This window comes from Planococcus citri, chromosome 2 (assembly GCF_950023065.1).
Source record: "Planococcus citri chromosome 2, ihPlaCitr1.1, whole genome shotgun sequence".
Lineage (NCBI taxonomy): Eukaryota > Metazoa > Arthropoda > Insecta > Hemiptera > Pseudococcidae > Planococcus > Planococcus citri.
Window position 1 is genome coordinate 21,358,888 of NC_088678.1, and position 26,482 is coordinate 21,385,369.

Below are 26,482 nucleotides of genomic sequence, written 5' to 3' on the forward strand. Positions count from 1 at the left end.
TCAACGAATTGATGGGGTGGTTAGGGTGTGTAGGTTGAAGATTGGTGCGCCGAAGGTCGGGTGATCGAATCCCGTGTGAGTCAAGAGATGAAAATTTTTTGTCAATTTTTTTTACTGATTTTTTTTTTTTAAATTTCATCCTTTTAATTTTTTTAATATTACCTTAATAATTTTTTGCAATCAAAAATCAAAATTTTTCAAAATTTCTAGTATTGGAATCGCGAATTGCAAATCAATAGTTATTTTTGGCGAATAACTGGTTGTAATACTCGTTTAAAAAAAACGTAAAGTTTTTGGTGAATAGCTAGTAACTTTTCATAATTTTTTTTTGGTATATTAAGTACCTAAATAATTTTTTTGCAATCAAAAATCAAAATTTTTCAAAATTTCTAGTATTGGAATCGCGAATTGCAAGTCAATAGTTATTTTTGGCGAATCGGGTGATCGAATCCCGTGTGAGTCAAGAGATGAAAATTTTTTGTCAATTTTTTTTACTGATTTTTTTTTTTAAATTTCATCCTTTTAATTTTTTTAATATTACCTTAATAATTTTTTGCAATCAAAAATCAAAATTTTTCAAAATTTCTAGTATTGGAATCGCGAATTGCAAATCAATAGTTATTTTTGGCGAATAACTGGTTGTAATACTCGTTTAAAAAAAACGTAAAGTTTTTGGTGAATAGCTAGTAACTTTTCATAATTTTTTTTTGGTATATTAAGTACCTAAATAATTTTTTTGCAATCAAAAATCAAAATTTTTCAAAATTTCTAGTATTGGAATCGCGAATTGCAAGTCAATAGTTATTTTTGGCGAATAACTGGTAATTTTTGTTTTAAAAAAACGTAAACTTTTTGGTAATTGGCCAGTAAATTTTGATAATTTTTTTTGGTAAATTAATAGTAATTTTCAGTAAATAAAATAATTAGTTATTTTTGGTGAATTACTTGTAATTAATTTTTGGTAAAAAACGCATAACTTTAGCTGATTACAGGTAACTTTTGATAATTTTTTTGAAATAAATTACTGGTGCTTTTTGGTAATTGTACCGGTAGTTTTTAGTAAATTACCAATGATTTTTGGTAAATTACCAGTATTTTTTGGTAAATTACTCGTAATTCTTGGTTGGTAAATTTCTGGTAATTCTTGGTTGGTAAATTACTGGTAATTCTTGGTTGGTAATTTACTGGTAATTCTCGGTAAGTCTTAGTTGGTAAATTTCTGGTAATTCTTCGTTGGTAAATTACTGGTAATTCTTGGTTGGTAATTTACTGGTAATTCTTGGTAAATTACCAGTACCAGCAATTCTTAGTAAATTACCAATGTGTGCTAGGGAAAAGTTGGTTGATCTTGCGCGCTGCGCAAGATTTTTTTTTCATATTAAGTTATGCATGTCAACTGGATATGAAAAAAAGCATGAAAATTTTCCAATTCAACACGATGAGCTAATAAAGATAGAACTTTTTATTAATTTAAGCATGCTTCATTGATGATAACAATCGCATTTACAAAGTACATATAAACCACATACTGTATGACGTTATCAACTCGGAACCTTAACAGTCATTTTATCAGGAGATTTTTTTTCTCATTTTAAAATAAAAATCGAGAAAAATTTTCAAATTAGCTGCATTCTTATCAACTTATCACACTGAAAACATACAGGAAATCTAATAACCGGAAAACAAGGTCCTCGCTGGTACTCAAAATCATGATGAATCATAATTTTTATTATAAATGTGATGATCGTGTTTATGGTATCTCTATAAAATAGTCGGTTTCAGCGATAACTCAACTTCATTCCAGTGAAAAGATGAAGGTTTCAATTTTTCAACTCTCCCCTTTTCTAGAATCGTCTGTATTAATAATTATTCAGACCAACATTGAGCAAATTTTTCCATGATCTCATATCTCTTTCTCAATTTACTCTCACTTCAAAAAAAAAAAAAAAAAAAATACTCTCAAATCCAAACTTTAAGAACCTAATAACTAATAAGCATTCAAACTATTTTCCAAATTCCTATTTGTAAGTAAAAATAACAATTTTATTTACCTTTCCACCGACGATGCTAATACCAAGACTATTATTCTGATCACGGTAAACCTGAACTCGTCTTTCAGGTCCCCAATGCTTGGAAAGTAAATTATTAGACTCCGGCGACTTTTCCAAAATCATGTCTAATTCGTCGTTTCCGAGCTCGACGCCGGTACTGGCAAATCTATGCAAAGTCTTCAATTTCTCTCCGGCAGATAAATCATGATAATAATAGGATTCCAAATCGACGCTACCGAGTCGGTGCAATTTGGATAAACGACCTAATTCTCTAATTTCCGCCTACGAACAAAAAAAAAAACACAACGGTAATCCTATTAACTTTTCTCTATCTCATACGATCGTTATACATACGTAGGTGAAATATAAAACAAACAAATGAAAAATAAAATAAAAAGTAAGAAAATAGGTACCTACGATAGGTAGTATACCAACTAGGCCAAAAATATAAACCGAAATCAACATTACCTTGAGCAATTCATCTTCGGGAAGACTAATACGATGATTCGAAATATCACTTTCGGATTTTGACGAGTACTCGAACTGCGATACGTTTTCGCCGGATTTAATGAAATCTGTGCTATCGCTATCGTGACTCGAATATATATCTTTACTACTAGAACATTTACTAGCGTTGAGCGAGTTTTCACTTAAAGAAATACATTTCGTGTAGTTTAAGATATTTTCTTCCGATTTGACCGAGTCTCTTAAATAATTTAAACCGCTTTTATCTAAATTAACTTCGAATGCGGATTTCGCTGACTCGATGACGCAGTTCTCGCTCCGGCTCAACGTCGGAATATCGATGCTAAGGCTGGTGATTTGCGTTATCGACGAGGCGGTGGTGGCGGTCGCGCTTCTGACTAGATTATCACTCTTGAAGACTTTTTTGCTGCGGTAGAATGCCTGGTTTGCTACCGTTAACGAAGCTTTCCGCGGAATTAGGGTGAGATCGACGGATTGCAGGTAACTGGTATTCGGTAGGCTTTTCGACGATTCGATATATGGCGAGCTGGAGTAAACAATCAGGCGTTAGAAATTTTACAATAATATTTCTCTGAACGAAAATAAGATACGTAATTCGGTAATTTAATGTTTACAGACAAAGAGGACGTGAAACGTATAGGTATTCGCAGATAAAAGTCGAACAAGTTGCCTATTCAACAGCCCTTCAGCTCATCAAAATTACGATATTAGAAGACTGATAGTCGTTAGGCAACTTGATCGAGTGCAGTGGAATCAATGTTGCCTAGTTGATCAAACAGAGGGCTACTTTCATGAGGAAAATTGTAGATTTTCGAAACATTAAAACAGGAAATTTAAAAAGAAGGGAAAAATCAAATAATGAAATGACTTTAAAAAAATAAAAAAATAAATCGAAAAACACCTTGAATAAAAATTTGGCCAATTTCATGAAAATTGATCAATACTATAAAATAATATAAACTTCGAGGAATAATATTTAAAAAATTTACAAAAAAAATAATTAGGTAGGTACAGCAAACAAGTTTAAAAAATCATGAAAATTATCCGACCAAATTTAAAAAAAATTTCTCATCACAATTTACCCAAACTGAATAAAGTTACCTACATTAAAATTCAAAACATTTTTCATTATTTTAATACCGGTGCCTACATTCTTCAACCTTGAAATTTGAAGTCGCTCAGCCAAAAAACAAAACTTCAACGTTCACTTAACATCCGTCAAGTTCACAAATGAAAAATACTTGTAGGTACCTATGAATGAAGCTACAAAATTCCTTGTCATAAGCTGTAGTATGTAGGTATGAAATGCACCTGTAGAAGTTTCGTATTCGATTGTTGAAACCTTAAAGATGTGAAAGATTATACGAGGTCGTTCACTTAAACGTGTAGATAAAAGGTAAAAAATGAAAAAAGAAAATGAATTGTTTTTGAATTTTTTTATTTCTGGTTGTTCTTTTCGTAAATGAACTCAGAACTGTCGCCATTTCGAGAAACGAAAAATTATTCTATCTATTAGGGAGCAATTTCAAATAATCACATCAGTTATTGCATAAGTTTTGATGGAACCATTAGAACGCGAAGGTGATAGGTGAGGGACACGACAGGGAGGCGGGGATTGTGAAAAAAGTCGACAATCCTACGATCGCCATTATTCTTCGAGTTTCTCGTAATTTGCAAATCGGCAACATTCAATCCACTTATCATACAAGTACGAAGTAATTATGTAGTATTCTACCTATATAAGTGTGCAAATATAGGGTGAAACGAAAATCATTTTCTCAGAAGTTATAATATGACCGAGGTAAAAAAAACATTCAAAAATTCCTCCAAAATAAGTGCACGGAGTTTGAAAATGATTTCAAAATAAATATACATTTAACTGATTCAATTTTTTTTCAATTGACTTGAAATTGTTCAACAAAATGATTAAGATTCAAGGTCGATGCACTTTGATAACATTTCTGAGTTCTGAATTTCGTTCCACCCAGCTTATTTAAAAAAAAAAAACACACAAAAGTGACATTTGCAGCATAATCTCTTAAACGTGATGTGGAAAGTGCAACCTCTATCTGAAGTGTAAAATTAAAATAATTATTTAGACTGTGTGATGTACATAGCACCTCAATTTCAATAATTTTAGTAACCAAAAAAGTTCAAAAAAACGTGAGAAGACCAATTTTTCGTAAAATAAAAATCTTTTACGAACGAATTGATCCACTTTTTTTCAAACATTCATTCGCAAACGAATTGATTCGTATAAGTGACTCGTTCGCGAAGAAATCTATTCGTACAAGTGACTCGTTCGCGAACGAATCGATTCCCATAAGTGACTTGTTCGCAAACGAGATTTGTTTAAGTGACTGTTCGCCAACGAATCGATTCATTTACTCAATTTTTGGTGAATCATTCACGAACGAATTGAATCATTTTTGTGAATCATTCGCGAACGAATTGATTCGCATTAGTGACTCTTTCGCGAACGAATCGATTCATACAAGCGACTCGTTCGCGAACGAATCGATTCATTTACTCAATTTTTGGTGAATCATTCACGAACGAATTGAATCATTTTTTGTGAATCATTCGCGAACGAATCGACTTTTGTTCGTGATTCTTTCGCGAACGAATCGATTCATACAAGCAACTCGTTCGCGAACGAATCGATTCGTATAAGTGACTCGTTCGCGAACGAGATTCGTATAAGTGACTTGTTCGCCAACGAATCGATTCGTATAGGTGATTCGTTCGCGAACGAATCGATTCAATTACTCAATTTTTAGTGAATCATTCACGAACAAATTGAATCATTTTTTGTGAATCATTCGCGAGCGAATTGACTTTTGTTTGTTAATCATTCGCAAACGAATTTATTCGTATTAGTGACTCATTCGCGAACGAATTGATTCATAAATTGAAGTAAAGAATTGATCGATTCGTTGGCGAATGGCTCTTTCAAAAAATTGATCAATTCGTTCATGAATGATTCACCAAAAATTGAGGGTCGTATTAGTACTTTGTAGGAATCGTGCAGGCCTAGTGAGATTTCAAGTTTCATCGAAATCGGTTCAGCCATTTTCTAGGTCATGAGTAGGGCAGAAAAACATATTCTTTAGCATATTTTTTTCTGTGCTATTAGGCAGGGAATATCAAACACATCTTTGCGAATCAAGAGAATTCAAGTCCACTGAGCCAATGTTATTTTGCATATTTTAGCATATTTTGACTAAAAATGCACGTTTTAGCATATTTTCTCCTGTTTTAGCGCATATTTCAGCATATTTAGTCAATTTTCACAGTTTTTCCCCATTTTTAGGGAATATTTTTAAAAATCTTCAAAATTTGCTTCTTTTGTAATTTTTGGAAAACGAAATTTTTTGAGCACAAATTTTTATTTTTTTCTCATAAAACTTTGAATTCTATATCCTTTCCTTGCAAATACCTCTTGGAATTTCCACTTTATCAAACTATCAAGGTTACCATTGAATTCGCTTTGTGTTTCCCTGTAAAACGATACCCATATTGTGTAGTTAATGGTGGAAATATTTTGGCATATTTCAACTTTTTAGGAATTTTTTTTGCATATTTTCATCAAAATGAGCGCATAAAATATGCGCATATTTTGAGTTTTTTAGAGCATATATTCTTCTGCCCTAGTCATGAGTTTAAAAAAATATTGAAAAAATTGTGTCACTCGATAAACTTGGAAGCTTTGAGCTTTTGGAACTTGATGATGGTGAAATGTGCGGCTAGAAGTTTATTTGTAAAATTTCAAATTTGATCAAAATTGGTTTAGCCGTTCCTGAGAAATTCCATTTTCATGAATTTTGTGCAAAGTCACCCCATAAAAATTACAAAAAGCTCAATTCTGTTTGCGATTACGCGCGAAAGCTACGAACTTTTGGATCATGGTGAAAATCCGACATCATAGGAATGGTGATGAATTTTCAGTCTTTTTTTTTGGGGGGGGGGATGAAAACTTTTTAGGATTTTTTTTTGCAAAAATTGAGAATTTTGGGCAGTTATTGACATTTTTAGGAAAAAAAGCAAGATTTTTCAGCAATTTGGTAAAAATTGAGAATTTTTGATAATTTTTGGCAAAAAGAGGGACTTGTTTACAATTTTTTGGCAAACAGGTGATTTTTTTTTGAAAATGTTTTTTTTGTTGTCATCGTTTTTCAACAATTTTTCAGTCTTTTTTGGGGGTAAATAATAAAATTTTTTAGCAATTTTTTGCAAAAATTGAGAATTTTGGGCAATTATTGACATTTTTAGGTAAAAAGCAAGATTTTTCAGCGATTCGGTAAAAATCAAGAATTTTTGGTAACTTTTGGCAAAAATTGAGACTTTTTTGCAATTTTTTCGCGAGCAAGTGATTTTTATGGAAAATGTTGGCAGCGGTTTTCGACAATTTTCAGTCTTTTTTTGGGGAAAATAATAAAAAAATTTTAGCATTTTTTTTTTTGCAAAAATTGAGAATTTTGGGCAGTTATTGACATTTTTAGGAAAAAAAGCAAGATTTTTCAGCAATTTGGTAAAAATTGAGAATTTTTTATAATTTTTGGCAAAAAGAGGGACTTGTTACAATTTTTTGGCAAACAGGTGATTTGTTTTGAAAATGTTGTCATCGTTTTTCAACAATTTTTCAGTCTTTTTTGGGGATAAAAAATGAAATTTTTCAGCAATTTTGGGCAATTATTAAATTTTTAGGTAAAAAGCAAGATTTTTCAGCGATTCGGTAAAAAACGAGATTTTTCAGCGATTCGGTAAAAATCGAAAATTTTTGGCAACTTTTGGCAAAAATTGAGACTTTTTTGAAATTTTTTGGCGAACAAGTGATTTTTTTGGTAAATGTTGGCACCGTTTTTCAACAATTTTCAGTCTTTGGGGGGGGGGGGAATGAAAACTTTTCAGCATTTTTTTTGCAAAAATTAGGAATTTTGGGCAATTATTGACATTTTTAGGAAAAAAAAGCAATATTTTACAGCGCTTTGGTAAAAATTGATAATTTTTGATAATTTTTGACAAAAAGAGGGACTTTCTTACAATATTTTGGCAAACAAGTGATTTTTTTTGAAAATGTTGTCATCGTTTTTCTACAATTTTTCATTCTTTTTTGGGGGTAAAAAATAAAACTTTATAGCAATTTATTGCAAAAATTGAGAATTTTGGGCAATTATTGACATTTTTAGGGAAAAAAGCAAGATTTTCAGCGATTTGGTAAAAATTGATAATTATTGGCAAAAAGAGGGACTTTTTCACAATTTTTTGGCAAACAGGTGATTTTTTTGAAAATGTCATCGTTTTTCGACAATTTTTCAGTCTTTTTTTAGGGTAAAAAATAAAAACTTTTTAGCAATTTTTTACAAAAATTGAGAATTTTAGGCAATTATTGACACTTTTAGGTAAAAAGCAAAATTTCTCAGCAATTCGGTAAAAATCAAGAATTTTTGGCAACTTTTGGCAAAAATTGAGACTTTTTTGCAATTTTTTTGGCAAATAAGTGATTTTTTTGGAAAATGTTGGCAGCGGTTTTCGACAATTTTCAGTCTTTTTCGAGGGTAAAAAATGAAATTTTTTAGCAATTTTTTTGCAAAAATTGAGAATTTTTGGCAATTATTGACATTTTTAGGAAACAAAAGCAATATTTTACAGCGCTTTAGTAAAAATTGAGAATTGTTGATAATTTTTGGCAAAAAGTGGGACTTTTTTGCAATTTTTTGCCAAACAAGTGATTTTTTTGGAAACTGTTGGTAAAAAATGAGACGTTGATAATTTTGGCAAAAAATCGATGCTTTTTTGGCAATTTCCGGCAACAGAGTGGGACTTAGCAGACCTGACTAGATTTAGACATTATTTCTTGATTCAATTAAATCTGACAAGATTTAATCAGATCAGAGTTTTAATTTAACCGGATTGATATCCAATAATTCTCCCCTGACTTTTATACGAGGAATTTTCAAAAATTTCCTATCCATCTCAACATTTGATCAATTACCGGCAATAAGTTGTTATTTGAAAGAAAAAATCATAATTTTAAAGCACCCATCATCATTTTATCACCAAAAATTGATGAAAGCTTATACGAAGTGAACTAATAGTAATTCTGATAAGCTCATTCATCTCACAGATAATTTAATCAACCACATCACAGCATAAAAGACAACAAACCACGATCAACACTGTAAATAAATTCTCAAAAAATACTAATCCACTTCTACTCCCAAACTTCAAACTATATAAAGCATCAAATCAACTACGACAAAAATCCAACCCGCTTACAAGTCGCGTTTAACATAGCTTACAACGTAATAATTAATTAATTCTTTATTTATTATTCAAATTATTTGTTTTTTGTTTTCAGATTGAAAACATTCGTTAAAGGTGTAACGTTTAACTTACCGATAATATTGCGGAAATATCCTGAGAGGAAGCGTAAATAAAAAGATAAAAAAAAAGTGATAAAGTATATAGCCGTGCGCTGTGAGCTAAGAAAAAGTACAGTTTAAAGCTAAATAGAGTGATTCCAGTAGTATAGGTATCGGGTATAACACTTTATCCCCGAATATAGGTATAAAATCGAGATGATGAAACTAAACAATAAAAAAATCCACCAGCTTCGTGTCGTATTACGATCTGATGAATAGATGAAAACAAAAGATATTATAGGAGACCAGTTGCACATCTACCTCAGAAGAATACAGGTAAGGTAGAGGTGCGTGTGCTGTTCAGAAATATACGAATAGAAAGAGAAAAGTGCTCTAAAAACATTTATAGTTACATACGAGAGAGAAAAAAAATTACCACACCGCAACAAACGCACACTCGATATAAAAATCTACATTTTTCTATACAGAAGTACATCAAAAGATAATCTACCGTTAAATTTAAAAAAAAAAAAAGAATAGAAAAAAAATACCGCAATAGTTTCACACACGCGTTTAAAAACCAATCATCGCGAATCCAAAGCGTTCACTCGCGTGAAAATCAAAGCTGTTAAAGAATTAATGCGCGCATTGAAAAGAACTCGTTCGTACACTAATTTCTTACACATACGTATATTAAGTAAGAGAAACAGGGCGAATAGTGAGTAAAAAAAAATCGACTATCGATCGTTGATACGATTTAAAAAACTTTTAAAATTATATTTTCAAAAGCGAATTAACGCGACGTGTAAATTAACGTAAAGGTGTGTCATTTACCTGGGCGATATCTGCGACGAAATATGAGGCGGCGGTAACGGCGTGATATCGGACTTTTTCAACGATTTCCAGTAATTCAGCGCGTCTTTGGCAGGTATGTAGACGACTCTGCGTTACGTAAACAAGCGTAAACGTACTTACATTAATTTCGAGTAATTTTTTACACGTTACACTATTTTTTAGGGAAAAAAATACGTCGGGCAAACGAAACGAAAAAACTCGCCGCACACCAAGAAACCATTTAAATTTAACACAAAACGTTCGCTTTCGTGTAATCCTATTTTTAAAAAACTTTCTACCGTAAAATTGGTAAGGTTTCTTGATTATGCAATACGAGTTATTGTCGTCTCTCTCCGGTAAAGAGGACTCTCGAACATACTGCAGGTTTTCCAGCACGTCGTCGTTGAGAGCACAGGTACATAGATGTTAGTTTTTTTTTCGGTAAATATACGTACGATATATCGGTAGACAGCAGTTGAGTTCTTTTCAGTATGGATCGCGCTTGCGACTGAGTCGAGCGTCGCAAAGTTTCGTTATTAATTGATAATAAGAAATCTCCCACTGAGACTCTGCCATCGTGATCAAAAGCTCCACCAGGGGTAACCTCCGTAACAATCATACCGTTCGCTCCGTCACCGAGGCATTCGACGTTGATACCTTCAAATAGAATATAGAAAACAATCGATTAGCACGAGTTCGTGTCTGTTACACGTGAGTCATCATCATGTTGGGACATAATACTGACCCAATGATTTACATCCTTTGAGTATTTTGATCTCGGTTTCCAAAGCGCTAGGTAATGGTAACGATTTGATGCCTTCGTCTATAATAGACTCTTCATCTGGCTCCAGTCTTGATTCGCAAGGCGATTGGATAGAGGAAGACTCTTCGACCGAAGGTTTATCCGGCTCGTCTGGTAACTGTAACAATTCAATGCACAAATTCAACCAAGCGATGAAACGATCATACTACGCGGAATTCTAAAAGGAAATTCGAACTCTTGAAAGCAAACCTGTTCTATTAATTGATCATCTTGCAAATCTCCTGAATTAGCAAGTGACTCTGTACAGCTGTACATTGAATGGTCATCGACCGTACTACCCGAATCGTCCGCATTTTTATCAGTCACGTCGGATTTCTCCACCTATACAGACAATTACACAACATATCCATGTACTTATCCATCAGCTGATAACGGTTGTTTTTGGGCAACATTGACGACGAAAATTGGTATCATTCGTATTTTATCGAAATGTTTCTAAAAAAAGAAGATACGAGAACATGAAAAAATCGTGAAAAATTTGATAAAGGACAGAATTCATCATTCTCCAGCACGTCCCAAAGAAGGAATGCGAAGCGAGTTCGAGCTCTCCTCAGAAATCACAGAAATCTCAAGAATTCAACGCGTATTTGACTCTTCGAAGAACTTCGCCACAAATCCACAATGCAAATAATGGGAAAAAATTGCCAATAATTGTGATCTGTTTTCTGATGGAAATGCAAGATGAACGAAAATATTTTTACAGACCAAAATTACATCATTTCTGGAAGTACACATAAATGTAAGAGTTAATATTGAATCCCTGTTTTCAGATGAAAAGGTGACGTATTTGGGGGGGGGGTGAAATTCAAATGAGAATAGGAGAATAATTTCATGTTTACAATTCCATGTAGTAATCAAGTACAAAAGAATTTTGAAATAATAAATTCTGAGTCACAGAATCCATGAAAAATATTACCTACCTACTTACTTATTTGTTTAGAAATGAATTTAAAAAAATTTCAGATTCAAGGAATTCATTTCCTAAATTTTGACCACGGTCCATCAACATTTCGATCACTTCTTCAATTTTAAAGATGGACAATTTCACCCAATGATATTTTATTTAGGTAATTTTCAAATTCAAAAAAGTGTCAACTTTCAATCGTTTGGGGGACTTTAAATGGAAAAGCTCATTTATTCTGCAGAAATATAGCTAGGTAAAAGGATAGGATACTGACAGTTTATAACTTAGAAAGACAATTTTGAAAAAGAATCTGTTTTTTTGCTCGTTTCAAAAACTTGAGCCAGAAACCAAGGTCAAAAATGTTGTTGCCCACTTGGAGAATTGAAGGAAGCAAACGATGTCAACCGAAAAGAAGGGACGAGGTTTCATTCAGCTGAAAAATTGAGAGAGCTAAGAAAAATAACTTTCATCGTAACAACTTTTTACTTCGGACCGAAATTCATTTAAAAAATAATTAAGATCTTCACTTGATGCGTTCGTCATTTTTCAATTTTTTCCATTATCTAATTTGGGTACTTACAAATAATTTTTTAAACTTTACTTCAAAGTAAAAAATTCTCGCAATAAAAATTTGTTTGCTCACCTTGCAACATACAATCAATGTGATGAAAAAAGTACAAATCCAGAGGTGTATTCATACTTTTTCAATTAGTGTGAGCAAGGAAAAAATTCATCCCAAATTTTATTTCCATTGGAGGATGCTCGTACCAACCTTTATTTTTTTTAAAGAGTCAATCAGTTCATTCAGAACTTTTGTAATATGTACCAACACTCACCAACATTTTCAAAAGATGAATAAAATTGAGATGTTGTCAAAAAATATTGATTGACTGATATGCTCGCGAATGATTCATTTGAAACGATATTGAATAATTCCAAAACAAATGAATCAGGTTCGCGAACGAATTACAAAAAATGATTTTAAGCGATTTATTAGACACCTCAATAAAATCTCGAGATGAGGTTTCGTCATTTGAAAGGTTCGCGAACGATTTGATCCAATTTCGAACGAATCGTTCGCGACCGAATCATAAGAAAATCACGTTTCAAGCCATTATTAAGGAGCTATATATTTTCGGTGCATCAGAGAAAGAGCAATTTTTTGTAAAAAATGTTGATGTGAATCGTTCGCGAACGAATGAATCATTTTCTAAATGAATCGTTCGCGAACGAATTACGAAAAATTGAATGAAGTTTCGTAATTTAAAACGTTCGCGAACGATTCGATCCAATTTCGAACGAATAGTTCGCGACCGAATCATCATAAAATCACGTTTCAAATCATTATTAAGGAAGCTATGTATTTTCGGTGTATCAGGCAAAGAACATTTTTTTTAAAATTTCGATCTGAATCGTTCGCGAACGAATGAACTATTCTCTAAATGAATCATTCGTGAACGAATCGCAAAAAATCATTTGCAAAACAGAAATAATATCTCGAGGTGAGGTTTCGTTATTTAAAACGTTCAGTCGTTCACGAACGATTTGATCCCATTTCGAACGAATCGTTCGTAAATCATAAAAAAATCATGTTTTAAATCATTACCAATTAGGAACGTATATTCAGTGCATTAGACAGAAAACAAATTTTTGAAAAAATAATGTGATTCGTTCCCGAACGAACGAATCATTCTCTAAGTGAATCGTTCACGAACGTTTATACGAAGAAATTGGTTCAAAATTCTCTTCCTGTAGGCATAAAGAAAATGGAAATAAAAATCGTTTAAAATATTTTTCAATATGTCGTTCGCGAACGATTTGTTCAAGAATGATTCATTCGTGAACGATTCGTTCCAAAAATATCGCGTCAAAATTCTAAGACCTATTTTTCGACAAAAGCGCAGGGAAAAATAATTTGGAGTACTTATTTGTTTTACAGTTCGGTCATGACTTCGTGAGTAATTTCGAGATGTTCTGAAACCTGCAGCAGATCGCTTAGTTACCATTGTTACCAACCATACCAACCATTAAAATATTTTGTGTTTGAATTGGTAGAAATATTTGGAAAAAATTACGCCTGCTCCTGCAATGATCGAAGGGATCTTGAGAATATGTAGATGATAAAAAAACGAGAGTTGTAGGTGCTAAATTTCAATAATTGGAAATTTGAACCATTTTTGGGAAATTTTCAAAATTTTGATATCTGTACCTACCTACGAGTAGTGAACAAATTTGGATTTTCTAAAATTCATAAAAAACCGAAGGATTAAATTCAGCACCTGAAATTTTGCATGGTGGCGTACTTTTTAATATTCTTTCAATTTTTCTTGTCTCTCAGTTGTTTTAATACATATTTTCCCAATGATACTCTCGTAGATATGTTTGGTATGTCTTCACATTATCAGCTCAGGTCATTGGCCATCACCAGAATACTCACGATGAGTCGATGATCCAGGTAAATGAGTCGACCACCCAAAATACAATATTCTTCAATGGCAGGTTGTCCGTTATTTGGTTTCGCTTCATAAATGCACAGCTCATAAATAATTTCAATGACATGACATTGATCAAACTTTTTTCACAATTGAGAGGTCAATTCGTCAATTTTTATCAGCACTTGAATTCACTTCAATAATTCCAAATCTTTGTTGAAAAAAAAAAAAAAAAAAAAAAAAAAAATGTATCTAATGAGGTCTGAAGTTTGAACAGATCCAATCTGATTAAAACTCTGATCTGATTATAAGTGGCCAGATTTGATTGGATCCGGAAAATGTTCGGATCTGATCAGGATTCAACACAGCTTATGGAAGCATTTGATTTTTTTTCCATCATCAACATCGATTCAATAAATAGATTTTTGTGATGTCAAAATTTTAAAAATTTTCATTCAGTCCTTCAAAGCTCTTCAAAGCTGTTCAAAGTCAGAATAACTCAATGAATGAACACATAGGCAAGGCAGTTCAAGTGCATCGAATTATGAATGTTATTTTTTTTCCAAACTTCATTTTTTAATTTTTTCCATTGTGAGACCGTTATTGATGATTTGACCGGGTTCATGATTTTTTGAAAGAGCATGGTCAGAAACTAACAAACCCAAAATTTCAACCAACTAAATTAATTATTTGATTTTTGTCAACTACAAAATTACCATTTTCGGCGATTTACTTGTTTTTAAAAATATGTACCAATTCATTCGGTAAACATGATGAAAATTGTCTCCTGAACAAAATTTCACCATTTCCCATCATTCTCAAGCCTCCAGCATGATTTTCGATTTCTCCAGAAGCCACAACTCGATTTTCAGCTGCTCACATCAAATTCTGCGTCTTCTGAATTAATTTTAAAATTCTTTCGAAAACAAAAATCGCACTGGAGGCTTCAGAAAAGCTAAAAACGTTGAAATTCTGATGAGAAGATGTACTTAGTTCTTGGCAGAAAAGAACTATTCAAGTCAATTCAGTTTCTCTACGAACAGGACATTTTTGATTTTTCTTCTTTGCTGGTTCAAAAAACTCAGTGTGTCCACCTGGAAACCAGCTAAATCGCGTTGAACGCTTCATTCGGTTGGGAAAAATTGATATTATTAGTTTCAGGTCTAATTTTCATCATCTTTACTGAATAAATTCATTTTTTTAGAGGCATAAATCACAAAAAATAATAAATTCGAGATTTTCAAAAATTCGCTGAAAACCGAAAAATCAATTTGGACAGCTAAAATTTGCTCTTTTTAAAAATTGTGGTCCGGTTCCAATCGAAGGCGAACAACCCACGTGCTTTCTTTGTTAGATATTCAAAAATCTTGGATCTAAATCCCATTTATGTCTGATTTTTTTAATAACCACCATGAAAAAAGGTGATTGTTTTTCAGTGATTCGATAATTCGTCACTTCTATAACAAGATACAAACCAACTGAAAAACAACATCTCCTTATATTCAGGTAAATGCATCCAAACCTCCCCCGCAAATTTACCATTTCATCTAGTTTTCTTTAGGCACTTCGGCCTCAAAAAACCACCCACGTACGAAACCTTCGTCAGAATACAACAAAGATACACAATGTTAAACAAATAAGTATACGATAACACACTCAGCATTTCAAAACACAAACGCACAATCCATAAGCATCATTGCCCATTGTTAAACAAGTAAGAAACCCTTCGTTCCCCCTCCAAAGACGCCAAGAAACCCCCTTGCAACCACAACCGATTAAATTTAGCACCCCGATACAAACCATCGAATAACCAATGGCAATGAAAACCATGGTTTGTACTTGTGTTTCGAAACGAGAAATGGAAAAGGAGTACGAAAAAAAAAAAAAACTATCAATCATTTTCCAATAAGCCTTTATTCCTTTAGTACATTAATGCGTAGATGATAAACACACGTTAAATAACAATTAATTACAACAATGACACAATGCTTCGGATCGGCTTTTGTGTTCTGTAATACTAAGCAAATAATGGACAAAAAATTCATCCTCTTTTTTTTTCTGCATATAATTATTTTTACGATGTAGGTAGTAATAACACAAATGTACGTCATGTTTTTTACAAGTCGTGATCCGCCCACCACCCTTAGTGTACGACGAGTCGACGACGGATCCAAGAAACCCGAATTCAAAATACTGATCATTGGTCAGAGCGAATCACCGATCCGCGATGTACGAATATATATAAATAATAATTCTCACAATCCCGCTAATCCATACACATATCGATATGTATACGATAAACGGGAGTCGGGGGGATAAAAACCAGGGGATTAGGGACTCGAAAAAACGTCGTGAAAAAAATAAATAAAAAAAATATTTAAAATACAAACGAATAACAAATTGAGCAACAACGTAAAAATAAATAAAATCCAACACCCCTTAAAAACAAAAACGAAAAAAAAAACGATATTGCTTATGATTTAAAATTCTTTTCTAAAAAAAGAGAAATGGTGTTATTGCACTTACAACTTAAAAAAAAAATGAAAGGGGAAAATAAAAATAAAATTGGCGGGGAAAAATTGATTATCTCGGTTTCGGCTCCGGAGCAGGCATAGGAACTGATCAACCAGGTAGAATATGTGACACCTGGTGAGACCGGCGACCAATGTGTCCAAAAATTGATTTCATTTTTTTTTTTTTTTTTTTTAGATTTTGGGGTGATACTTTATTGTACTTTCACCCACTAATAATGAAAATTCGTTACCACGTACTCAAATGTGTAAAAGGTACCCCAGTTCCATAAAATATTTCAAAAATTACCTTGCTTGGAGAAAAAAAATTTTTTATACTAAAATTTTTGAAAAATAGGTCCATTTCCAGCAACCATCAAATGAAATCATAAATGAGAGTTACAAAGGTCCTCGGTCTCATCCGGTATCACACATAGTCTTTCAAAATACTGCGGGTATTTTTTTCAAAAAAAAAAAAAATCAATGGCGGAAGACTACGTAGCTCCAAGTTATACAAACAGGGCGGAATTCTTTCAACAAATTCTCTCCATTCGACGAGATTAAAATATAATTTCGTTCACGAAGACACGACAACCAAAAAAATAGAAACTAACGTGACTGGAATGAGAAACCTTACCTCTTGGCCGATTAAAATTAAACGATAAAGTATAAAAATATAAATAAAATATTTTCTAGAATAAGGAAAAATTTTAAAACTAGAATAAGTATCTTTTTGTTCGTGTCGAGGTAAATTTAAGTGTGAAACCACGTTTAAACGTCGGCGGAATGATTATCTTCGGCAGTACTCTCTCATAAAATCTGGAGGCAAAAACGTGACCAAAGGCCATAATTACTACGAAATCCACAGTATTGAAAACAGAAACAAAAACACTCGAGAGTAAAAAATTAAACAAAAAAAAACAAAAAATAGGACAGGATAGACCAGAGAACCGAGCAGAAACAACAACCCAACGTTAAAATAATTGAAAGCGCCATCAAGAAAGTAAAGGAACAAAACGTTAAAACCCCGATGAGAAATACGAATATAGGTAGGTATTACTCGGTGAAATAGTTTACAAAACAGTGTGTAGTATGTAGATAGATGTGTGTGCTTTTTAAAAATGATGAAATAGGTACAACAACGACCACCGTAATAACGCAGAATCGACTCTACATATTGAATAAATAATACAGTAAGACAGAAAAAAAAAGAAAGAAACGAAGAGAAGTAAGAAAGAACCAAAGAAACAGAAACCAAAATAAAAAGATACCCTGTATAATTAGAAACTTTCCGATTTTAACAACGCGCTCGAGCAATTTTCGTCGTTATAGTATTCACCGTGACAAGTGGTGACCACTCCCGTTTTAACCGTCGATTCTTCCTCACTCACCTGACTATTAGATAAACTATCGGCGATCGGAAGCGGTTTAGCCACGCCGATACGAACGATTCCTTTTGGAGCACCTTTTAAAACCTGCACAGCCTGATCTAGCGAAGCATTCTCCAGCACGGTGTCGTTAACGCTCAGCAATCTGTCGCCGGGTATTAGACGACCGTCCATTTGGGCAACACCTCCGGGTACCAACGAACGAATAACGATCACCGTTTCGCTCGGGTTCATCGGATCCTAAGGCAAAAATCAACGATTAGACGTACGTACAAAATGATCACATTCGAAAAAAAAAACCAAACGATCATATTTCGATAACTAACCTGATAATCGAGGATAGAAAATCCTAATCCACGTTCTCCTTTAACTAATTCGATAATCTGAGGTTCGGAGCTCCACATAGCCAAACCAGTCAGCGGTTCTAACGATCGTGATTTCAATTTCGATAAACTCGTATCCGTATTTATAGTTCCGGTCGATGCTAACGATCCATCCGATTTAGCTTTAACCAATCGATCGGTTGCCGGAATCAAGTTGTTCAAACTTCCTCCGAGTATACTCTGAAGTAGATAGAAATAATCGTATCAAACGTAGAAATAATTCGTACACGAAGTGAAAACATTCGTCGGTGAAACTTACTCTGGCGGCAAATGCTGATTTCTCTTGAGCAGTATCGATTATTTGGATTGGCACATGTTCAGAATTACGACTGCACACTAAACGAAAATGTTTCGGTAGGTCTTTAAGCGTTTTCACAACTTCTGAATGATTCATATCCAACAAACGATGGCCATTAACCTAATAAACGAAAACGAAATGTCGTGAATCATTTTACATTAATAAAGTTTTGTCTGGGTTATCACTGAGTCATTTTCAATACAGAATAATGCGACGAAAATGACCATCAGAAGCACTGTGTGTGTGATGGAGTGGAGGTGGTCGTGGTGTAGTATCGAGGTAACACGAAAAATAAGTACAACTCGACAAACATTTTCCTGTCTTTTTTTATGACAATTTGTGAAAGAAAAAAAAATTGCTTGAATTTTGATGCGATAACAAAGCGGAGTGAGCGGAGAAGAAAGAGGGGGAATCTCCAATTGAACGATAGAATTACCGAAACCGATTACTTGACTCAATTTTTTTACAAGCAAAAGTTGATATGACATTCTTTTTAATTCATAAAAATTTATGACCGGAAAATGAAAAAAATTTAGCGGGTTTCAAAATTGGAGGATCTATAAATTCTACATCTTATATATTTTCTTAAATCCGACCATTAAAATGAACCTGAGGATAGGACATGGAGAGCGTCAATTTAAAAATAATCAAAAATGATATTTTTATGTCTCTAAAATTAGTCGGGGGGCCCGCATAAGGATCACTTGTACCCCCTGCCGATACTCCGGGACAACTTTTCTATTAAAGGGGGAGTCCTAAGGAATATTTCTAGCCCTTGTACTGGAAAACAAAAGTGACCCTACTTACGCCATTTTGATTGACAGGTCAGCCGAAATCGCAGATTTCGCGTTCCAACATAAGACTTGCACGAAATTTTTTGAACCGTTGAAAGGTAGATCGAAGGATCAGGCAAACATTTATCACATGTCAAAATTCCAAGTGCTAAAGTGCGTTTTTCGATTTTTGGTGAATTTTTAAAAATCAAATTCAGGCCAAAAATGAGAGAAAAAAATCAAAATTTCACAAAATTGACCGAGAAAACTGAAATTTGGGATATGCCCGATCTTCGACCTCCCAAATCGATTGGAAACTGTTTCAAACCGTTTTGAGCAGTTCTGGAGCGTCCAGCAGATTTTTGAAACTCGAAATTCTCACAAAATTTCATCAAATGGAGTTGGTAAGCTGAAATTAATTTTGCAAACTAATTTCAATACGCTATGAAGTCGACTGCAGGTAAATTTCAAGTCGTTTTGAAGCCTCCAGCGATTTTTTGAAAATTACTGGAGCCTCCAGTAAATTTTTGAAACTTTCAAAATTGAGATGGAAAGCTGAAATCAACTATGCACTCCAATTTTAACACCCTTGAAGGCGACTTCAGGTGGGTTCAAGTCGTTTTGGAGCCGCCAGTGACTTTTTGAACGGTTTCATGGCATTTTTAGCAAAATTGAAATTTCCAAAAAGTAGCTGGAACCTTCAAAACCACCTGAAACCACCATGCAGTCGACTTCATATTATTGTATCGAAATTAGTTTGCAGAGTAAATTTTGGCTAACTAACCCCATTTGATGAAATTTTGGGGAAATTTCAAGCTTCAAAAATCTACTGGAGGCTCCAGAAATTTTTCAAAAAATCGTTGGAGGCTTCAAAATTACTAAAAATTTACCTGCAGTCGACTTCTTAGAACATTGAAATTAGTTTGCAGAGTAAATTTCGGCTTGTTAATCCCATTTGATGAAATTTTGGGGAAATTTCAAGCTTCAAAAATCTACTACAGGCTCCAGAAATTTTCAAAAAATCGTAGGAGGCTTCAAAATTACTTGAAATTTACCTGCAGTCGACTTCTTAGAGTATTGAAATTAGTTTGCAGAATTAATTTCAGCTTTCCAATTCCATTTGATGAAATTTTGGGGAAATTTCAAGCTTCAAAAATCTACTGGAGGCTCTAGAAATTTTCAAAAAATCGTTGGAGGCTTCAAAATTACTTGAAATTTACCTGCAGTCGACTTCTTAGAGTATTGAAATTAGTTTGCAGAATTAATTCCAGCTTTCCAATTCAATAGGGGTATTCCAGCGCTCTACAGAACGCTGCAGAATTTACAGAAAACGTAAAAAATTAGGGGTTTTGAGCGCTCATGAAAGACTCAAAATGGACAATAGACTGCTGCAATGCAATTTTACAAAAAACTGTAAAAAAATTTCAACGTCTTCTGTAATTGCTGCAGGTTTTTGTAACTTGCTGGAGAGCGCTCGAACACCCCTCATTTGATGAAATTTTGTGGGAATTTCGAGTTTCAAAAATCTACTGGAGGCTCCAGTAATTTTCAAAAAATCGCTGGAGGCTCCAAAACGACTTGAAATTTACATGCAGTCGACTTCATAGCGTATTAAAATTAGTTTACAGAATGAATTTTAGCTTTCCAATTCCATTTGATGAAATTTTGTGAGGATTTCGAGTTTCAAAAATCTGCTGGAGGTTCCAGTAATTTTCAAAAAATCACTGGAGTCTCCAAAACGACTTGAAATTTACCTGCAGTCGACTTCATAGCGTATTGAAAGTAGTTTGCAGAATTAATTTCAGCTTTCCAATTCCGTTTGATGAAATTTTTTGAGAATTTCGAGTTTCAAAAATCTGCTGGAGGCTCCAGAACTGATCAAAACGGATTGAAACGGTTTCCAATCAATTTGGCAGGTCGAAAATAAGGTATATTCCAAATTTCAGCTTTCTAGGTCATTTGGTAAAATGTTGATTTTTTTCTCACATTTTGGCCTAAATTTGATTTTTAAAAATTCACCAAAAATAGGCACTTAGCACTTGAAATTTTGACAGGGGATGAATTTTTGCCTGCTCTTTCGCTCTACCTTTGTACGGTTTAAAAAATTGTATGCTAGTCCTATGTTGGAACGCAAAATTTGCATTTTCGGATGACCTGTCAATCAAAATGGCTGTCATTTTGTAAGTAGGGCCGCTTTTTTTTCAGGACAAGGGCTAGAAATGTTCCTCAGGCTCCCCCTTCAGGAAAAAAGTTGTCCCGGAGGATCGGCAGGGGGCGCAAGTGATCCTTATGCGGGTCCCCCGACTATAGTACTTTTTCACCGGATTTATTTTTGACAACGGAATAGGAAGTTCTGAAAAATTAACAAAATTTTTATTGTATTTAAAAGTTGAAAGTTGACAAATTGAAAATGAAAATTTTGCAATGGAATTTTTTTCAATTCTACGAAGGGAATTGACAAATTCAAAGTTTGATTTAAAAAAAGGAGGGGGAAGCCAGTGAAAAGCAGGGCATAAGTAAATGCAAGCGAAATAGAAACCCTGCCAGAAGGTGAAAGGGTGAGGAAGGTTAGTTTGAAAATTTCTCATAATACCAATCTTGATTGGTACCAAAATGTATAATACATATTGTTATGGTTCCAAAATTCGAACCTGAGGTTAATTTTTCAAAAAAATTATTAAAAGTGAAAGAGACGTGAAGGAATTATTTCAGTGATGAGAATCGCGTGATCTTTTTTTTTTCAAATCTGAATTTCTGGTTAATTTTTTAAAAATATTTCAAGAGAGAGAGGCCTTTTAATTTACTTCAAAGAACGAAATATTGTAAGAGGCGAGGGAGACAGTTGAAAAGTTTCAAAAAATATCATGATGGGTGTCAAATATGTTTAAATGTTTCCGAAATTTAAATCCGGGTTGACCCGGTTGACTTTATAAAATTGTCTGAAAAAAAAGTGAATTTCAATAAGAAATCTCTAGCCATAAAATTGCATCAACAGTCGTTTTTTTTCGACAATGACACAAAACTACAGTCAATTCGACAACACGAAAATTTCATTTAAATAAATTACATGCTGTGACTATATCATTGAGAGGGGGGGGGGATAGCGAAGGGACGAAAATACTCACGAAAAACACCAAACCACACAACTCAATCGTGAGATGAAAAATATTACACCGATCGAATATGATTATTATACCTCTAACAATTCGTCTCCGGGACGCAATCTGGTATGTTTACCAATCGGACCTTCTTGTAGAATCGAACGAATATAATGATGCGGCCTGATCTCTTTCCCATTCACGACATCGACCGTTCCTTCGAGACTTATACCCAAACCGCCTCCATCGCTGAATTTGCTCAACTGACTGACCTACAAAAACGTAAAAAAAAATAATGAGAAAACAAAATAACGAAATGAAAATGAAGATGTAAAAAAAAAGTAAAAAAGGAAACACGGTCAACGAAAAAAAAACACACGAAAGAGAATACGAAAGAGAAAATTGGATTATACAATATACTACATTATTTTTCGTTTTCGCAGCGATATAAAATTTTCAGATAAATAATTCTCTCGAGAGAAGACATCTCGAGAAGACAATTTTCTTCTCATAAAAAATAATCCACAATGGGTTGCCAAACGGTAGAGACGACGGTAGAACAAGAAGAGCCGCGCTAGTCAGCCCAACTTTCGCGCGAAAATGACGTGAAATTTGTTAAAACATTTTAAAAGGCGGAGATTTTTACGACGTTTCTTCCATAAACACATTTTTGTAATCATAAATTTCGCAAAGGGGCGCGCAAAACTTTCATCGTTCGGTAAACAGTTATTTATTTGGTAGAATCGTCGACGATATAAAAACATCGAGCAGCGGGTAAAAAAAAAAAAACATTACAGCCGAGTTTTTCAAATAACATCTCGACATTTTAAAGATTAATTTCGCGACCCGTTTTCGAAATAAAAAAAAAGAAAAAATGTCGACGTTATTGAAATTTCAAAAATTCCTCGAGTCTGCGTCGTCGTGTTGTAAGCGAAGGAAAAAATACTTATGGGGCTGGAGCGGCAAAAGAGGAATACAAAATTCAAACTTTTGCTTTAAATTGTGCGTTTTGTTTGACTAAGCGATGTAAATTTTCATAAATTGCAAAACACCGACGATAATTCTGGTAAAAGCTTAATTTACATATTTTTACAACGCGGATACGATCGATGTGAAGGAGCCGGAAGGGCGGGTAAGGGTGTCAACGAAAAACGAGGCAACGGATAAAATTATTCAATTACATTATCGACTTCGCTAGAATATTCGTCCGTTTCGCGTATCGTTAAATAATTCTCGAATATTATAATATTTTCTTTCGCGAAAAAAAAACTGAATTTTATAGCCGGATGTAATGTACGCCAACAGCGACTTACAATAATTTCATGTTCCGGGCCCAGTATACTAGACCATTTCGCTTGTAAAGCTGCTTCGACTGTTGGTTTCAAAGGACCTTCGTAGTTACAATCGATCAACGATTCTAAATCGATTTCGTTACTCGCAGCGTCCAATATGACTGCCGAATCGATCGTTGTTTTCGATTCTTCGCCGTCCATGTCGATCATTGTAGTTGATTCTTCGTCCTGAGATGGAACAAGTACAAAATTAGTCTCTATTATGCTGAGAAAAAATTTAGGAAAATTCATTCGTAAGATCGATCGATTCGAAAGTAAAATTTTTCAATTTTATAATTCATATTGAGCCGATAGCTCAACTAATCAAACTTCACTACATCAATCTTCGCCAATTTCCCACAAGCAATAAAAGCGTGGAAACATTCTTTAGAATACAATAGAACATCTTCAAACCATAATACAGAATTACTTACAGCCATAATTGGAAACCGTGGAAGAGACGCAATCGACGGAGAAGGTTGAGACGTAGGTTTCGATTCGCTATTAGCAATGGCCAATTGTAACTGTTCGAATTTCGGTCCTCTCAGGTATCGTTCCAAGCTCAAGATTACAATTTGCCCGGTCGATCTAAGCACTTCAACGGCTTCGTGATTAGTTAACCCTTGTAACGATCTGTTATCGACCTATGAAAAGAATCAAATCGTCGCATTAGAATGACATTAACTTAACACTTTTTTTTATCTCGCGTTCGACACGATAACAATGGAAGCAAATCTGTCGGATCGAAAAAGTCGATGTTTTCGGTAGCTTTATTACCTCGACAATTCTATCGTTGACTTGTATCTTTTTGCACAAATCGGCTGCACTACCTTCGTTGATACTTTTGATAAATATACCCGATAACTCTTCTGCAAAATGAACGTCAAGCAAAATTCTAAGTCATTATATGTATCAATTTATAGACGATTACTTCAATTATTATTGCAAAACACAGTACGACGTCTTTCTTGAAAAGAGATGGGTACAATTGAAAATGTTTTCAAATTCTTAGAACTAAGAGTTTGAGGTGGGCGGGGGAAGGGGAGATGCAGTCAAACGTAGACCAAACAATTTGAAATTTTTACTGCGCCATATCGAGGTGATTTGACCATGATTTTTTGCTATGTTCCATTAAAATTCCAAAAAAGTTGAATTAAATATCAAAATTATGAATTTTCTTCAAAATGTTCAACTAAAAATGAACTTATATAGTCGGGGAGCACGGTTAAGGATCTATTGCACCGTTCTTGAAGGGGGAGTCCTAAGGAACATTTCTAGCCCTTGTACTGAAAAAAAAGTAGTCCTATTTACAAAATGGCGGCCATTTTGATTGGCAGGTCAGCCATGCGATTTTGCGTTTCAACATAGGACTTACACAACATTTTTCAAACTGTACAAAGGTAGATCGAAGATCAAGCAAAAATTTATCACCTGTCTAAATTTCAAGTGCTAAAGTGCGTTTTTCGATTTTTGGTGAATTTTTGAAAATCAAATTTAGGGCAAAAATGAGGGGAAAAATCCAAATTTTACCAAATTGACCAAAAAAGCCGAAATTTGGGGTACACCCTATTTTCAACATGCCAAATCGATTGGAAACTGTTTCAAACCGGTTTGAGCAGTTCTGGAGCCTCCAGCAGATTTTTGAAACTCGAAATTCTCACAAAATTTCACCATAATGGAGTTGGAATGCTTAAATTAATTCTGCAAACTAATTTTAATACGCCATGAAGTCGACTGCAGGTGAATTTCAAGTCGTTTTGGAGTCCCAGCGATTTTTTGAAAATTACTGGAGCCTCCAGCAGATTTTTGAAACTCGAAATTCTCACAAAATTTCACCAAAATGGAGTTGGAAACCAAACCTGATCGTCGACTCGATTCTCAAAAAATGGTGTAATTTCACTCCACCCTACATCCCACACGCCAATCAAGCTGTCTAAAAACTCGTACTGTACACAGTTTTTCATTAAATTTCGTACCTTTTTCGCACACGTAACCGGCGATAGTGATGCCCAATCCGTGCGCATCTTTTCTCAATTCCACGTTGAACTTTTCCGTTTCTGGTAAATTTGTCAAGCTTTCCGCCGGTATCATATCCATCGTCAGAATAGGTAATGAGCCCGGAACGACGACATCTCCCAAAAGCGTATTCTGTTCAACGTACAGAAAAAAAAAACGAAACGAAACGTGAAAAAACTACCCTTTTTGTGTGTCCACATAAATCTGAGCTTTTCCGCATCAGCTTACGTTTAAATTCGAACTAGACCCGTTGTACAATGTGTAATCATCCATAACATTGGCCGATCTCGGAGGAGTGGAGTTAATTTCCGGATACCCGTGTTGCATGAAATATTTATTCAATTCTTCCGGATCGTTTAGAATATTACTAGGAACTACTGGAGCTTGCGATTCGAGCATTTGATAATCAGGATTACCGCTTTCGACTGGTCGAGCTACGACGATTCTCACATGGCTACCGGATTGCCTAAGCACTGCTGCTACCTGCTCGCTGCCCATACCGCGTAAATTCACTTCGCCTATTTGTAATATGTGGTCGCCGCTTTGTAATCTTCCATCCTGTAAGAAAAGAAAATCCAAAATCCAAAATCCGCTCAGAAACGAGCGTTCGGTAGGTCGGCTTGATTTTCCGACGAGAGAAAAAACGGCACGGTGGATAGAATTAGGAAAAAAATGTCGAGTTGACGATGGATGAAAAAAAAAAGAGGAGAGAAGATTAAAACCTCGACGTAATAGCTATTCAAATCGCAGATTAACTTGTCCAAAAAACCTAAACTTTATCCGAGCTTTT

The 26,482-nt window shown here is 34.1% G+C and overlaps 1 protein-coding gene across 13 annotated transcripts in view; it reads right to left on the reverse strand.

The window, feature by feature from the left end:
• Positions 1–26,482, reverse strand: part of LOC135834981 (multiple PDZ domain protein-like) — a 382,459-nt gene that overhangs the window by 295,523 nt on the left and 60,454 nt on the right. For 12 of the 13 annotated variants that reach the window (XM_065349003.1, XM_065349002.1, XM_065348996.1 and 9 more), the window contains 16 exons: positions 25,921–26,250; positions 25,653–25,824; positions 24,454–24,545; positions 24,111–24,320; positions 23,659–23,865; positions 22,444–22,617; positions 18,436–18,594; positions 18,120–18,356; positions 17,797–18,033; positions 10,749–10,880; positions 10,482–10,656; positions 10,192–10,393; positions 9,737–9,844; positions 8,937–8,957; positions 2,520–3,063; positions 2,052–2,333 (listed from right to left, as the gene is read on the reverse strand). In XM_065349003.1, the coding sequence (XP_065205075.1) occupies positions 2,052–2,333; positions 2,520–3,063; positions 8,937–8,957; positions 9,737–9,844; positions 10,192–10,393; positions 10,482–10,656; positions 10,749–10,880; positions 17,797–18,033; positions 18,120–18,356; positions 18,436–18,594; positions 22,444–22,617; positions 23,659–23,865; positions 24,111–24,320; positions 24,454–24,545; positions 25,653–25,824; positions 25,921–26,250 (3,282 nt within the window). The remainder of the gene's footprint in view (positions 1–2,051; positions 2,334–2,519; positions 3,064–8,936; positions 8,958–9,736; positions 9,845–10,191; positions 10,394–10,481; positions 10,657–10,748; positions 10,881–17,796; positions 18,034–18,119; positions 18,357–18,435; positions 18,595–22,443; positions 22,618–23,658; positions 23,866–24,110; positions 24,321–24,453; positions 24,546–25,652; positions 25,825–25,920; positions 26,251–26,482) is intronic. The other variant, XM_065348995.1, reaches the window with a different exon arrangement.